Source organism: Vidua chalybeata, chromosome 16, assembly GCF_026979565.1.
Source record: "Vidua chalybeata isolate OUT-0048 chromosome 16, bVidCha1 merged haplotype, whole genome shotgun sequence".
NCBI lineage: Eukaryota > Metazoa > Chordata > Aves > Passeriformes > Viduidae > Vidua > Vidua chalybeata.
The window spans coordinates 11,828,547-11,844,923 of NC_071545.1; the positions used below are offsets into that span (position 1 = coordinate 11,828,547).

General features: G+C 42.2%; 1 protein-coding gene across 5 annotated transcripts in view; it reads right to left on the reverse strand.

Moving 5' to 3' along the window:
- MAD1L1 (mitotic arrest deficient 1 like 1) overlaps window positions 1–16,377 on the reverse strand; it is a 352,882-nt gene that overhangs the window by 207,150 nt on the left and 129,355 nt on the right. For all 5 annotated transcript variants that reach the window (XM_053957712.1, XM_053957708.1, XM_053957710.1 and 2 more), the window contains one exon: window positions 2,805–2,945. In XM_053957712.1, the coding sequence (XP_053813687.1) occupies window positions 2,805–2,945 (141 nt within the window). The remainder of the gene's footprint in view (window positions 1–2,804; window positions 2,946–16,377) is intronic.

Consider the following 16,377-nt stretch of genomic DNA (forward strand, 5'->3'; position numbering starts at 1 on the left):
CTCTATCTCTCCATCTTCACCACAGCTTCCTGACTGCTGCTGAAATGGATGGAGAAATCTCCCTTTCCAGAGTACAGAAAAAACCCTGTTAAGAACATTCCTTTTTCCTCCTCTGTTTTGACAGAAGTGGTGTTTCTGGTAATAGATTTAGGCAGGCAGAATAAACAAGAAAAAAAGAAACTATTAAGGGGTTCTCTTCTAGGGAATACAGAAAGATTTTATTCAATTAAGTACTCTGCAGCAAAAATTTTAAAAAAGAAAAAAGGGGAAAACACTGTGATAAAAAGTCATGGTTCACAGTGCAAATGTTAAGATTTATGAACAAAGTTGAAGGGCAGAACCCACAAAATGTAATGGAGGAGGATGCATCTCCCTCAGAGTCTTCTAGGGCTTTGTTAAACTCCAGAAGCCCCCGGACCACAGCAATACCTGGAGCCCCCCAGCAGAGATGGAGCACACAGGGGCTGTGTCCCACTGTCTGCTGGGTGCCAGAGACCCCTCTGTGGGTACCCAGAGCAGCACATCCCCTGCTAACTGGTGATCTTGATTGCTTTCCACACTTCAACCATCCCAGCCTTCCAAAAAGTGTCAGCCAGGCCTTTTCAGCTCAAATCCACTGCTGTCCCTCTCTGCAGCCACCCCAGGCCTCCCCTGGACCTGGTCTGGAATAGCTGTGCACTGGCTGCTTGGCTGGATGCTCCCAGGTGAGCACTCCTGGTTCTCCTGTGCTCCTCCCCAGCCCATCCACACCAGAGGCTCCCAGGATGCTCCAACCCTTTTGCCACACTGATTTCAACATGCTCAAGGTTCCCTCTTCCTTCCCTCCTCACCCCTCTAGAGAGGCTCCCACATCTCAACCACCTGAGGCTCCAAGGTGCCTCATCCCAGCAGTCTCCTCTGCTTGTGAGCTGAGTCATGCAGGTGTCAACATTTCCAAACCTCATGGGGAGGCTCAGCAGAGCTGGGAGGGTGCAGAGCATCAAGTCAGGAGTTATTAATAGCTGCCATCGACCATCTCAGCAGCTTTGATCTACTGGCAGCTGATTGCAGCTGCTGCTCCTGATGATGAAGCACCAGGGGTCCTGCCTGTACCTCAATTTCCCTTCCCAGTTTTCCAATTTTTACTGGAACAAAACACTTTCCCCCAAAATCTCAAAACAGATGGGATTCAGCAGCCAACACTGCAGTCAGAAAGGTAAACACAATCAAGCTGAAGTGTAAAATTGTACTTTGGGAGGAAAATATCAGGTCTTTGAATCCTGCTTCTAGCAAAGTCTTAGAGGATGACATCACACAGAACAAAACTCCAGAGAATACATCTCCTTTCTGAAATTTTCCTTGTACCCCCTTAATCCATATCCAGGAAAATAAACTTAGAATTTGTTCCCTATAAATAATTAAAAGGGTAGAACCAAATGGTTCCCACACTATTCCATGCTTTCATCTGAAGAAGAAAAAATAATTTGCTATTGCCTGAAGACAACACAGAACAACTGATACATTCAAGGAAAATTCAGAATATCACCCTGCAACAACCTAGAGCCACTGTTGGGAACAACTAAGGAAGCAGGATAAAATAGCCAGCATCATTGAAACCTGCTCTGTCTGCTGGGAAGCAATAGTGTTCAAAAGACAAAACAGAGAAACATTCTGAGGCAGATGAATTCAGGCAAATTTCCATTTTATCTTGTGTTACCAGCTAACTTCTCTATCAGCTTGCCCAAAACTTTGCAGAATTCATTTTCAGAGAAACAGCAATGAAATGGATCTATACCAGGACACTGATCTACACCACGTTGTGCTGTCCTCAGGATTTAAAGATCACTGGAGCCAGTACTGCCTGAAATAAGTCCCCATCTCCCAACACAAGGAAAGAGCATTTTAAAGATGCCGAAAACAACAGAGTTTTGTGCAGAGTGAGACAGTTCTCTGTGTCACTCTGTGGCTTGAGCATGAACCCAAGAAGCAATTTCTACTATTCTACTCCATTTGAGTTATGGCACCTAAATCTACATGATGATGGAATTAGACATGAAGAAAAACTCTTATGACTATTGTAAAGCCTGAGGTAATAAAACTGCCAAGCTTTAAGATCACAGATATATTCCAAATATTTTAACTCATAACCACAAAGCCCATTCCACTAAGCACAACAGAAGAGAGGAACAATTTGGCCAATGCAGGTTAACTTTAGCTCACCATAGTCACATTTCAGATTCCAATTTTTCAAAAAGAGAACTAAGGAGAATATAAGAATTCCTTTCAGAAATACTTCTATCTTTGGACAGAATGTTTTCTTTCTTAGAGAAAACCTAGTAAAAAGCACTTAATAGTGACCAGTATTCTAGGGGTTTTCAGGCCCAATGCCAAGAAAGGAAGAATTTACAGCAGACACACACTTTACTTCTTAACCATTAAGTAAAGCTGTTGTAAACACAAGTTGCTCACATTGTGTACAGCACAGCTTTGATTACACATGCGATAGAGTGAATCTCTTTGACTACACTACAGAAAAGAACCCACACCTGCCAACCCTTCACAACCCTTTCATCACAGGGAGTGGCTGCTCCTCCAGCCATGCAGTGCAGCACAGCACACTCAGCACACCCAAAGATGATTATTCTTGGCTTCTGCCAGCCTCAGCTGCAGAGCAATAACTCGTGGCTCTTCTTGATCCTGGAATTTCGGAGCGTGAACATCGCAAATCTGGCTCCTGCGAGAGCAGATCCCGTCACCAGGCAACTCAATCTTAGAGGTCTCAACTCCTCCACCCCTGGGGTTAGAGCAGGATGCTGCTTTATTACCTCCAGCTCGGTGTTGTGAGCGTGCAGCTTCTGCACCAAGTCCTCGGCCTCGCGCATGCGGCGGCTCAGCTGCGGCGAGTGCTCCGCCGGGGTCAGCTCGCTGTCGTACGACTCCAGGATCGCCCGCATCCCATCGCGCTCCTGCAGGGAACAACGGCAAAACACTCAGGGACGAAGGCCCAGACCACACACCCATCTCAGGAACAGCAGCAAAACACTCAGGGATTGTCAGACAATATCCTTTTCTGACCCAGGGATGGGGCAACTGAGAGGCGTTTTAAAAACCTTTATTCCATTTTCAGTCTCGTGAGAAGGGTGAGGCAATACAGATGTTATAATTCACGCCATCACAATCAGAAGCCAATTATTTCCTCATTACAATACACTATAAGTGTTTCTTGGCCCATCAGCTTTTTGCCACACCATGCTGTAGATGCCTTAAAGCCAATCATCTAGAGCTACCCCTTGTGGGTCCTACTACAATGCATCTTTCACAGTTCTATTTCTCCAAAGTATCTACTCTTATTTGCAAGGCCATCCTTTGAAACTTTTTTCTAGCTCCATTTCTCTCTCAAATGGAGAGAGATGTCCTATTCCATGGCATTTCTAAGTCAGCATTTCTTATCTCAAAGTTTGCATACAGATGCATAGTGTGGGCCTAGAGAACTCTCTACAAATCCATTTCCCACATGGGATAAAGGCCCAGACCACACACCCTGGCAGGAACAACAGCAAATACTTTTAGGAATAAAGCCCAGAGCATGCTCCGAGAGCCTTCTGCATCTTTGCCCACTTTGTTCTTTTATGCAGCAACTCAACTCTGACGGATGCACGCTCATCGTCTTCATATCAGCACCAAGGCACAGATGAACACACAGTTCTAATAAAATAAATGCTGCTGCTGTGAAAACTGAAAAATTAGACTGTCTTGTGTCTATAAAACCTCACATCCTTTGCAGGAAAGCAACATGCAGACACTCTAACAAGCAGATGGCAACTGAAAACAGAGCCTGCCTTCTTCCTGGAGACACTCTTCTAATTCAACATGGCTGAATGGGTTTCCTCAGCGAAATATTTAGTGTTGTACTTGACATTTTTCCTGCCAGAGCCTCAGCAAAGAAAGAACAGAATTGTCACAACAGAAATGAAACAGATTTGACATCGAACAAAGTGGCTGAGAGCAAATATCCTCAAAATGGTATGTGACTTATCACTTGTTAGATGCTGCAACACTCGGTGCTTGTAATAAACATTTTTTCAGAGGCTAATGTCTGGCAGACAGTGTTTGGCTCACTCCTCTATCTACTGGCAATTATAACCAGGCATTTGCAGAGAAAGACAAACAGAAGGATCCTTCTCCCCTCCCTGACAGCAGCTCCCCAACTACAAGGTTTGGGCTCAGAGCTAAACATGTAAGTTTTTGTGTGGGCTGCTGGCTGAAATATTCCTAATGCATTCCCAGCTTCAGAAGCACCTAATGCCTCCCTCCAAGGCACTGGTGGGGAAGAAGAATGAGAACAAAAGGAAAATTTGAAGAAGCCAGGTATGTTTAAGGAGGTGGCTGGTCACACTGCAATGTGCCCACAGGGATTAGCAGCTGGATGAAGAGTTCCATCTTTTGACTGCATGGAAGAACCTAGATGCTTATGAGGCTACAGAACAGGGTCAAAGCAGCACAGGCCCTTGGCATAAACCCAAAAAGCCAAAACTCTGAGGAAAGCTGAGCAGCAGTGCTCCCCTTTCACTGCTAAGTTTGACACCTCTCCTGCTACACAAATGCAGGAGCAGTCTGGACAAACCAGCTCCTTGCTGGGAATTCTGCCATCACAGACAAAGTAATATCAGAAGATCACTGGGCTGTACAGCTGTGCAGTTCACATCAGCCCAGGCCAGTGCAGCACTTTTCAGATGCACTGAAAAGTTTCACATGGGCAAATCAGGAATTATTGGGGCAGGAAAACACCCCTAAATGCAAAAGGCTGCATTTCAGAGAGTGAAATAACTCCCTGAATAACCCACTAACCACCCAGCTCAGCCTGGACACAAAGGTTATGTCCTCCTTCCAAATTTAAAGGTCAAAAACTGAATGTGGACAGCAAGTGTCCATGAGGGAAAAGAAGGAACATTCAAATTCAAGGTGTGACAACAAGACTGGGGGCACTGCCAGAGGTAGTGTGTTCAGAGCATGTCATGGATTGAAAGGTCAGCCAGGATAGCTGGGTTGCTCAGCAGGTAAAAGGACCCCAAGACTGAAGGACAGCCTGGGGCTACAGGAACTGAGTTAATAAAATTATAAAGAAAATCAGGTTTTAACAGAAATAGTACCAGCAGCTATTACCAGCTCCTAGCCCATATTTGACTGAACAGAAATATTTTTCCAGGGCAACAGTTTTGCCATAGTTTAGCATTATTCATCTGACAGACACGTGAAAGGAAACACTTCCACGTTACTGAAAAAGAAGAAAACCCAAATGCAGTCACACCTGCCTTGCAATGAACTTGTTAAGCAGAGGCAGCAGGACAGGATCTCTCCATCCTCCTCTTCCCCCTCCAGTACCCACAGACATCACCCAGTCTGCTCAGTGCATTCTCCATAAGGCAAACTGCTTTTGCTTGGGAGATGAATTCCATTCCCCACTTACAGCCAAATCACCTTCTAGAGCACAGAAGAGAACATAATGACAGCACTTAGTGAAGGTATTGGTTTGAGCTTTGCATGTTGTTGCAATTAGATTTGCAATTACAGCATCCTCTCTCTTCTCTGCACTCCAAGCTGCTCTGCTGTCCTAATTTCCTCCTAAGCATCTTTCATCTGTGTGAAAACTTACCACTGCTATGTTCTCTCTGCTGCAGCAGGGGCAGTCCCAAAATCCTTGTTGTTTTTTCAAAAGCAAACAGGACCCCTGGCAGCTCCCATCACACTTGGCTCCCAATTAACTGCTGACTACGAGCTCATTTGAGTCATCCCCATCAAGACCCCAGCAGCTCCCTGGACTGTCAAGCTACAAGAAGGACAAACTCCAGCCTTCATATGAGCATGGGAAAACTGCATGGGAGCATGACCAACCCCACAGGCTGTCTTTCTCCTAAAATCAACCACAGCCCTTACCCTTCAAAGCATCTATCTAAAAACAAAGAGTAAACTTGTCAAGAAAAAAAAAAAAAAAAAAAAATCACACATGGTAAACACAGCAGAAGCTGTATGGGAAAAAGGAAAAAAAAAAGTTCTGAAAAGCTAAACTAAAGGGTGGCACAATTAAACACTTGATCATGGAGTTTACTTATCCTCTTTAATTATTTCTAAATATTAATACTGTTAGTGAAATCAATTCTCAGCTTCCAAGTGGTCCCCAGCTCCATTTTTTAAATTTCTCCCCATCAAGAGCACTTACTAAAAGCTTTTCCCTCCCTCATAAAGATCTTGTTAGTTTGGCAGGAAACAGAAGTTCTTGTTGAGAAGTCCTCTGTCTAAAAAGATTCTCTAAAATGTAATACTAATTTAGTAACTGCTGCAGTATTTCCTCATTCTTCACGACCCATCAAAACCCTCCCCAGGCACTTTCAGATGCCCTTTCTCACCTTATTCTAATGTAGCTGCTTTGCTGCTTCCTATCTGGGGAGTATTCATCAGAATTACTAAAAAGCAGTTCCTCTGAGAATTTCCAAAGTTTACCCAGCACAGGGTAAATCTCTGCTAACTCACCATGGCCCTACCCTGGCACAATTCCAGGTGATCTTTACCTTAACTAGTTTTAAATCAACACTTGAACAGAAATGTAGCTCATTCCAAACATGCCCTAAATGCAGAATAATAATTTTGATGTTCATTACAAACTTAGGAAATTAATGCCCTACAGCAAACCCTGGTGCTGCAGCTTGCAGCTGTGTTTGAGGAGATGTAAGTTTGAAAAAGAGGAAGGATAGTGATTTTTTCAAAGGTTGAACAGTTTCCCTTCCTTCTGCCAGCACCAGCCCATTCATCAAATAAATATTCCTCCCACTATTGCATAAGTAACTAAGAAGAAAACACATTTTATAATTTAAACCAGAAACTAGAGCTAATCCCTTGAAAATGTGCTATGGGAAAGAACAGGATGGCACCTCTGCAAAATGCCACCCCTAAGATGAAGCTTCTCCCCCAGTCCTTCCACCAGCTCCTCTACTCCCTGTGTGTAAAACCAAAATTTGACCTGGCAGACAAGTAGCTTGAAGCTCAGAGAAAGTCCCTTTCTGCAGCATTCACACCCCAGAGAGGTTTAGAAACAGCAGGAATAAAAGTGGGGTCCTCCAGGACCTTTGGGTTAATTTTAGGGTAAGAACTAAGAAGGATTCACACAAGCACCATCATCATCATCACTGCAAAACCATCACCCCCAAGTCACTGCAGCCCTGCACATCACAAGGGCAGCCCACAGACACCTGCACTCTGAGGAGCATCAGAGCCACTCCTGCCTGGCTGTGGGAGGCAACTGAAGAGTAAAACATAGCCAAAAACAACCCATAAAAAGGTGTCTGACCCTATATACACACATATAAGTTCAGGCCCTTCCTCTGCTGCTGCTCCTTAGCCCCTCTACAAACACACACACCCCCCCCATTCACCACAGACTTTCTAATTAGTTGAAGAAAAGAAAAATCAATAAGAAAGAAATTAAAGTTACAAATCTAGCTGGAGTCAGTCACACACCCACAGAAAATGTGTTCCTGGGGTAAAGTTTATCCAGTGTCATAATTTTATTGAAATCCTATATCTTCCTATTGACTTTTATCGTTTCAAGCTGGATGCCAGAGTTATCATTATTAGAGTCTCAGGGTTGCTCGCAGGCCTGAGGTTTGAGGTGGCTTTTTTATTTTTTTCCTTTTATAAACAAGCTGTAATTGTCTGGTTTATTGATCAATAAATCTTTCAACTGCCTCTCTTCACCCTGCTTCTGTTCTGGTGAGCCTCCTGCACCATTCTCTGCAAGAAAATACAGGGTTGTTGTTTTTTAAAGAACAGATTGCTTTGTCATTAGCAATGAGAGGGCAGGAATTGTGCCGGTCAGTTCCAATAATGGCTTTTTAATGACACATTCTAGTCACAGTAAAATCTGCTTTATTTCCACACGAGTGAACTCTGACTATTAATCCACAACCCGATGGCACAGCTCGCTTGCTCTCTCACTTGTGCACAGGTTAGAGCCTGGCAGAGGAGACAGGCTCTGTACAGTGGAATCAGAATGATATTTTGTAGAATATTTCCTTTCCCACTTGGTGCTTTTTTGATGGTACAGAAATATTCCCAAGTATTACATCAGCTTTTTGTTTAATTAATGATAATTTTTGGGGAATGTTAACAGGCTGCTTCATTATCAGAAATCAGTGGCAAGATTTCTTCCCCCTCCTCTTCATCTTCAGACTCCTAAATCCAAATTAGTTGTAATAAGGGAAAATTTCAAGACTGAAGAAAGATATGGAGCTTCAACATCAAACAGGTATAATTTAGCTAACTATTTCTCATAAAAAAACACAAATAAAAGAGAGAGATGACTGAGTAACAGGTCTGGGCTTTCTGGCTTTAAACTAATATACAGAAGAAGGGAGATGGCAAGTGGGGCTTGACCAGATGTTTAACATCAGTAAAATTAGTGAGAGGCACAGGAATATAAATCAAAATATGGTTAGAAATAACTGAAGAATACTTAAATAAATTAGACCGTGTCAGAACCTACTGACAGAATACATTCTTAGGTTACTTGAGAAAATTAATCACATTAATCTCTGGTCCACGAGCAACTACCTTTGAGGAACTCACAAATGTTAAGACAGCAACTGAAAACAGGATAGACCCAACCTTTTAAGAGAAGGATGGATGAGAGGATACAGATTCTGGCAATTATAAATCACTTCAATATTTTGGTATCTCATAAAATACTTGAAAAAAACATTAACAATCAAATTGCAAGCAGCTAGAGAAGAATTAAGGACAAGAAACAATCAACTGAGCCTTAATATGAATAATATGAAAACAGTCTAATTTCCTTCTTTGACAGGTAAATTGTCTACTGAATAAAGGCAAATAATAAATGTGATAAATCTTAACTGCAGTGATGTGTTTATCAAAGAGGAGAATTACAATTCAACAACATCTCTGTAATTCAGAGGAATGAGTTTGTATCAGGGTGATGAAACTCATGGAAACAAAGCACAGAGCCCTGAGTGCTGTGTGGCAGCAGAGCCACCAGGCACCACAAACAGGCTGCAGCACCAGTGGGAATCTGCCCCTTCCCAGGGCTGCCTTTGCACCTTCCTGATGGGAAACACATGCAGCCCTCTCCAGGTTCACCAGGATACAGGACCTGCACCCTAAAAAAAAAAAAAACAAACAAACCATTAACCCTAAATAAAGCATTAACCAGGGAATGGGAACAGGGATGCTGACAATCAACAGGTTCTGCCCCACTCTGAAGGCTGTTAAGCCTTACTTTGGAATAAAGTTAAGTTCAAATCCTGTTGTCTTATGGAAAGTGTAAGGGAAAAAGCAACAACCAAGCGACAGCAAGGCCCAGGAAGCACCAGCACTGCAGGGGCAGCTGGGGCTAAAGACACATTGGGTCAGACTTTGCTCTTATGGGAGCCACATCCCTCTTGGAGCACTGCTAATTAGCACAGGAGCTAATAGACTCTTCCCCAGAACAAAACCAGCAAAAGTTAAATAATCAGAAACTTCTCAACCCCTCCTTGCCTTCAAGCACCATCTATGATGACCAGGAGGCAAATGGTTCCCCTTCCCCTTAGCACTCTCATCTTTTGTACAAATCATCTTTAAGCCAAAATTTTCTACTCCCAAACCTACAAATAGCTTCCTTCTCAGCTGCAGCCATTTCCCAACACTTCTTTCTGTGGCTGACCTATTTTCACATTACTTTGCAAATCAGAACTGACTGCAGACACATATGTATACACACACACCATTGACTTTCTACTCAAGACCTCAATTAAAACACCATTTACAAAAAAAAAGCCTGTTAACATCATAAAAATAAAAACATCCAGCAGATTTCACTATCCTTGCACTGACAAGACCATTAGGAAACATTTTTTAAAGTATCCTTAATTCTTGAATGTGACTGTCTACAGTCAACACAACACTCTGCTTGTGTTTTTGCCCCTCAAGCCAATATAAAGCTATTACAGGAATCTAAAGATGGAATTAACCTCTAAAGAAGGCTTTCAGATGTGCTGTGCCCTACAACTAAGGCTTCTCCAAGAAAAAATAAAATATTCCTTCTTTTGAAGTCCAAGTACCTCCATCCATGCCTAACAGGAACAGGTGGGGAGGGGTCAGAAAAGCTGATGTACATAACCACAGGTACACAGCAAACCAGGAATCCCTTTGTGTCCCATCATCTCTCTGCAAGGGGTGGCTTTCATCTGTTTTCTAACACTCTTAGAGCCATTTTCTTGCTAGGAAAGTCAGGTTATCATTCAGGGTGAAAAGCAGCTTTCCTCCTGAGGCTGGAAGTCTGGAGAAAGCAGCAACTCAGGGAAACTGTGGTGGGAAGAGGGCACAATCAGGCAGAGAGCATGAGAGAAATGATCAAACACTCATTTTAGGTGCCAGAACAAGGCATTCAGAGACACTCCTAGCTTCTCAACCACCCATTCTTAAATTCTGGAGAAACTCTGCAATCCAATTGCTCTTCTGGCCAACGTTCAGCTGGCAGCTTTAAAAGTGCTCCTACAATACCTGTGTATGTCTTACATGCTCTTGTATTCCATAGGTTTTCCTCCTGATTTATAGTCCTCCCTTTCTAGCTCTGGTCCCTCTCCTCCAACACTTCTCTGCAGAGAGCTCAGCTTGCCTCATATCCTGGCAATGGACCAGAGCAAATAAATCCACTGTAACTCTTTTAATCCGTCTCTGATAAATCTCCTGCTTTACTATCTTCTGGAAAATTGTGCCCGGTCTCTGAAAGCCCCATTTTGCTTATAGCACATCCATATGCCAGCTGACAAGCAATCATACAACTGACACTGCAACAAATTAAATATTATCTGACTAAAATACCCCTGGGGTCCTCTTGCTTCACAGTGAGTTTAACATGTTTAGTTATGTTTCTTAGCCTCCTGCTGCTGTGAAATAATTGTATGGTTTTTTCTTAGTTTAGCTCCCCTCTACTGGAACACTTACTGCTGCCTATCTCCAGAGTGAGCCTGCTTTTCTGTCTCTGTGTTTGGCACCTCTTCATTCCAAAAAAACCCTCTTTTTCCTATCATTTCTCACAGTCCCAGGCTCAGGCAGTGGCAATCTTGTATGTGATGCTGCCTTATTCACCTGCCTCAGCATAGGGTCACTCCCCATCTGACACCAGTATCTGACACCATGTGCATGGTTCACATGTTAAAAACAGTAATTTCTTTAAAAAAACAAAACCAAAAAACTCCAAAAATCCTCACCATACCTTCTTCAATCTAGCCACTAGATTACCATCACTGCCAGAGGGAAAGCATGCAGCTGACAAGGGAATGGATCCATCCTCACTGGCAATACAAAACTAGTATGTTACTCACCTATTAAAAAAATAGAGAACTAAAAATAAGAAAAAAAAGTTTTTGTGATGGTACATGAGATTTTTATGCTGCTAGTGTATAAAAATTCACCCCTATGTTCATTCCTTACACTCAGATTTCTTTTTTCTCCTGTCTACTAAGTAACCCAGAAATTGGCCTCTAAAGCTCCTAACGGGCAGTTTCCTGCAGTTTTAACCACTTAAATATCATTAACTTGGGAGAAAAGCAAACTGAACTGTGCTCAAAGCCAGTGCAGTTATCTCTGCAAGAATGAAGGAGAAGGAAGATCCCCACCACATGGACTCTGCTCCTGGAGTACTCAGGCTAAGACAGAACTAAAGCAGGAGGGTAAAGCTCTCACATCACGTTTTGAGGGGACAAAAAAAAAAATCACAAACAAATCAGACATGAGTTCATCCAATCCAACACAGCACATTCCACTGAACTCAAAAGTAATTCCTTGATCCCCTCATGATGCGTCAACAACTCCAGAAACATGCCAGCTGTGGCTTTTTGAAGAAGGCAAAGAAAAAGGGATTTTAGGTGATGCTTCAGAATGTACATCACCTGACTGCTTTATTAGAAGATATTAATAATTTCCCATACTTTACTTAATTCATAAAACATTCCCTCTAGTGCCTCCAGGGTATAAAAGATCAGTGATTCCAGTAAGTGTTTCACTAATTATACATCAGGTTATCTCCCAGGTCACCCATAGCACATCTGCATTATTATAAAGGATTCTCAGGGCAGAGGGGACACAGCTCTTGGCCCTTGCAGCCCACAGTTCCTCCTTCAGAGAGGACACCAGGGAGAGAAGACTGAACTGAGACTGGAATCTGGCCCAGGGTGCACCTTCCATACTACATAAACCACCTATAAAGCAAAATAATACCCAAATATATTGAAATTATAAAAGCCATAAAGGGTAATTTCACACCCAAACCATACTCCCAACAAAAAGACTGGGCCAGATTATTTAATCACACAGAGTGATTTACCCAGAGCAAAGCAATGATAAGCCTTTACTTTTAACTAAAATTCTATGCTTTCCTTGCCTGAGGTCAAAATATTAATTTTACATCATATATGTTTCACATTATCTACGTGATGAAGGTTCCATGTTTTAACTTGTAACCTTTGAAAATATGAAAGATCATTTTAACACCTCTGTCTTATACAAGATGGAAACTGCACCACACAACACCTCCTTGGCTATTTTCAGGATCCGTTTATTCTCCCACCCAGAGCACAGCTCAGCCAACACCCACAGAATGTGCCTCATTAGCTTAATCAGGAGTCACCTTCAGAGCTTGCTCTGGGGCAGCAAGTGAGCACCATGAAGCTGATATTTAACCTTGTGACCTGCACTTCTGAAAGAGTTTTCTGCATTTGGAAAGGAAAATGTGCCACCTCAGTGCTCGGGACTGCAGCTTCTGAACAGAGGTTGCCATGTGCTGGCTCTTGAATTCCATACAAACCCCAGGGCAGGCTGGCAGAGGAGCCCATAACCCACCCCTCTGTGCCTGGGATCCTGCTCCTCTTGAGACCCTGACATGGGGAAGAACAAAACTGGATGTTTAAGAAACAAAGACCACTTCAGGCAGGTACTTTACCAAAATTCCAGTTGCACTTTCACCTTGGGCTTCCCAACTCCAGAAAAATGACATCTAATGAAAACATTTGAAAAACAGCCTCTCATTGACAACTCCTCTGGATACTTTCATTGATCATATAAATATCCAGTCTTTCTGAACACTGTGAAACTCCTGACTTTACCAGTTTTCTGGTGGAAATTAATCCCATTAATTTTTTTCACTGCTTGAAAATGCATTTTCTTTTATCAGGCTTTAATTTGCCACCTTTCAGCTCCATTGAACATCTTTGTTGTTGCCTTGCAAAGACAGGAAAAACAACTCCCAAACAACTTCTATAAACCATTCATTCATTAGTTTATGTGCTTTCAAATTGTCATCTCTTCTTCAACTGCTTTTTAAGGTCAACAAGTCCAGCTGTGGCAGGCACATTCTTCTCTCTCTCAGGATTTTTTCATGAAGAAGCACAGAGAGAAGAAAGAGAAAACAATTTCTATTTCTGCTCTTTGTTTTTCCCACATGGAATGTGTTTGGAGGATCACCTGCAGTGATTGCTTGATTGGATTCTGGTAAGGATTGTTTGGGCCTGATGGCCAATCCAATCCACCTTCTCTTGAGAGAAGGTCACAAGTTGTGGGTTAGTTAGATATGGTAGTTAGAAAAAGTAGGTATGTAGTTTTAGTCTCCTTTAAATAGTATATTCATGTATTATAGTGTAGTTATAATAAAGAAATCATTCAGCCTTCTGACCTGGAGTCAGACATCAGCATTTCTTCCCACCAGGTTCACCTGCATTTACAATATGCAACCATCATTCTTCCAGCATAGCTGCTTTCCCAGTCTTTCACACTCCCATCACCCATGTCTGACTGCTGCTCCCATTCTGCAGCATCTCTGCCTGAACTGGGTTGATGAGGAATAAAAGTGAAGACACAAAGTCCTGGGTCCCTTCCCCACCTCTCTGTGAGTAACAGGTACCTCCTCACCCACTCCTGGCATGCTCACAGCAACAGGACAAGATGTTCTCCCAAAAGCTGCTGAGCCAAGGGATGGCAAAAACCCAGCAAGTAATCTCCTCAGTAACACCCCCTCAACCACAGCAGCAGAGAACACCAGAGAAGAGAATTTATCTCTTCACCTGAACCTCCAGTTCTTGTGGTAACAGCCCACACATACGAATTTCCTCAAGTTTAAACATTTCAGAACTGAAATTCTGACTTTAAAATAGCCTACTAGTTAGTAAAGCTGATTTTAACACTAGCTGCCACTCAGTGAACACCTTCCCTTTAGTATCACTAGACACTGCAAAATTAATTCACAGACAAAATGACATTGCTTTCTTTTCTCTCTCCCCACTGTCTCTGCAATATTAAGTCAACAGAATCTTTCCTCAAAACTGCATTGACATCAAGAATGTTATGCTCACACCATTAGACAAAATGTGAAGCACTGAAGTTGTGCTTCATTAAAAACAAGTGGAAAAATCAGTTCACCAGAAGAAAAACATTATTTAGGAAAGATATTCATTATACACATCTGAAAAACAATTATGATTAAATGTACGAGACAAACATTCATCATCCTTTTAATATTTGACCACAATGTTTGCATTTCCAACAAAACTAGATTTCAGTAAAGAACAGAAACACAGTAATAAAAAAACTCCTTTGTTGCAAACTAAACCCTTTGGTTTGTTTTCATAGTAACAAGCTGACACATTTTGGAGAATGAAACAGACCATCAGCTTTTCTACTTCTGGGCACAACCTCCAAGTGTACAGAATATGGTAAAACCACAGAAGTAACTGGCAAACAAAAGATAAAAGGGAAAAAGTCCCTCCCTGCCACGTAACACCACAGAAAAGCTGGTCAATATGATGATTATCCTACTTCCATACTGCAACACATCCACACAGAACTTTCTGAACGATTTTAAGGGACTTTAGTTGAATTTTCACCTTTGCTGCATTCCACCTACCAGAAAGACAAACCAAAGGACACCAACCCACCACAGGCAGAATTACAGAATTTTGAGTTTGAAATCGAGTCTTCAAAAAAACAAAAAGGTGGAACAGACCCTTTTGCATTGCAACATTTAAGCCCACAATACTCATTTGTAAATTTGTCCTATCTCTGGAAAAAAAGTCCATTGTGACATGTCAGGAAATACTACCAGAACAATTTTTCTTATTCTGAAGTTAAAAGTAAAGTCACATATCTGTTGCTATATTTGGTTCTTCTGCTTCCATTTGGAAAATACCATTATATTATTTAATAAAGTGCCTTTCAATAAACCTGGCACACTCCTGACTTAGTACAATCTTTCTCAAATACACCTTTATCTTACCAGCCAGTGCTGTAGGAGACGATGCCATTTTCAATGGAGTCTATTATCAGCACTAGGCAGACTCAAACTTGCACAACAGCTGAGGTTTGAAAGTTGCTCAGGATATTGTCCTCTCCAACCTCCCCAGCTCTCCTGGTTTCCCCTTCTCTCCAGGACCATATTCCAAGGAATTCTTCCAGGCAGGTTCATGAACAGCTCAGACTCCCCTCTCCAGAAGACCAGGGCTGTGATCCTGCCACTGGCTTTGTTTCCCTCTCTCAGGAGTCACTTTCAATTATTTAACAGGATCCTTAACATCCACCTTGGGCTGTTTAAAAAACCCTCCACAATCACCATAAAATCACCTGAATCCACAAGCACAAAAAAAGGGTTGGTTCGGTGATGAAGGGAAGGCAAAAGGTACCAGGAACAAATCACACAGCTGGAATTTCTGACCACCTGACAATCCCCCTCTCTCAACTTATTCCAAAAAGCTGCTCCTATTTCACTTGCAACTATTACTTTTTAGACTTGTCCTTATTATTTCACCTCCAATAACAGCATTTGTGAGCTTTACCATGTTCAAAGACAGCAGGACAAATGCATTGTTTTTGTCAGTGCAGTCCCAGAGATACTCCCCATGGTTGTTAATGCTCTTCAGCTTCTTGAGGGTAAAGAAGCACCCAAAAAGCAGCAAGTGATAAGTTTCTGCCTGTCTCCCTGTGCACATCAAGGATTCTACATGCACACACAAACAAAATCAACAAGCAAGGTTATGCAGAAGAATCTCTGTGCCAAATACCTGCCTCGAGTCCATGGGACACATCGCACAAATCTGACAGCAGATGTCAAATCTTTTCAACTTTTTCTCTCAATCAAATTAGTTACTAATGAAACAGTTTATGATTAATACTCACTTAAGTCAAGAAGAAAATTAGGGGGAAAGCTATCAGTTCAGAACACGAGCAAATCACATCAGCTCCAGATATACATAATGAAAGGAGTACACGCAAAGAAAATACTATTTCTGCAACTTCAGAAGTCTCCAGATTCTGAACAGGCTCTTAAAACAGCGTGATCACCATGTAAAATCCTCTAGT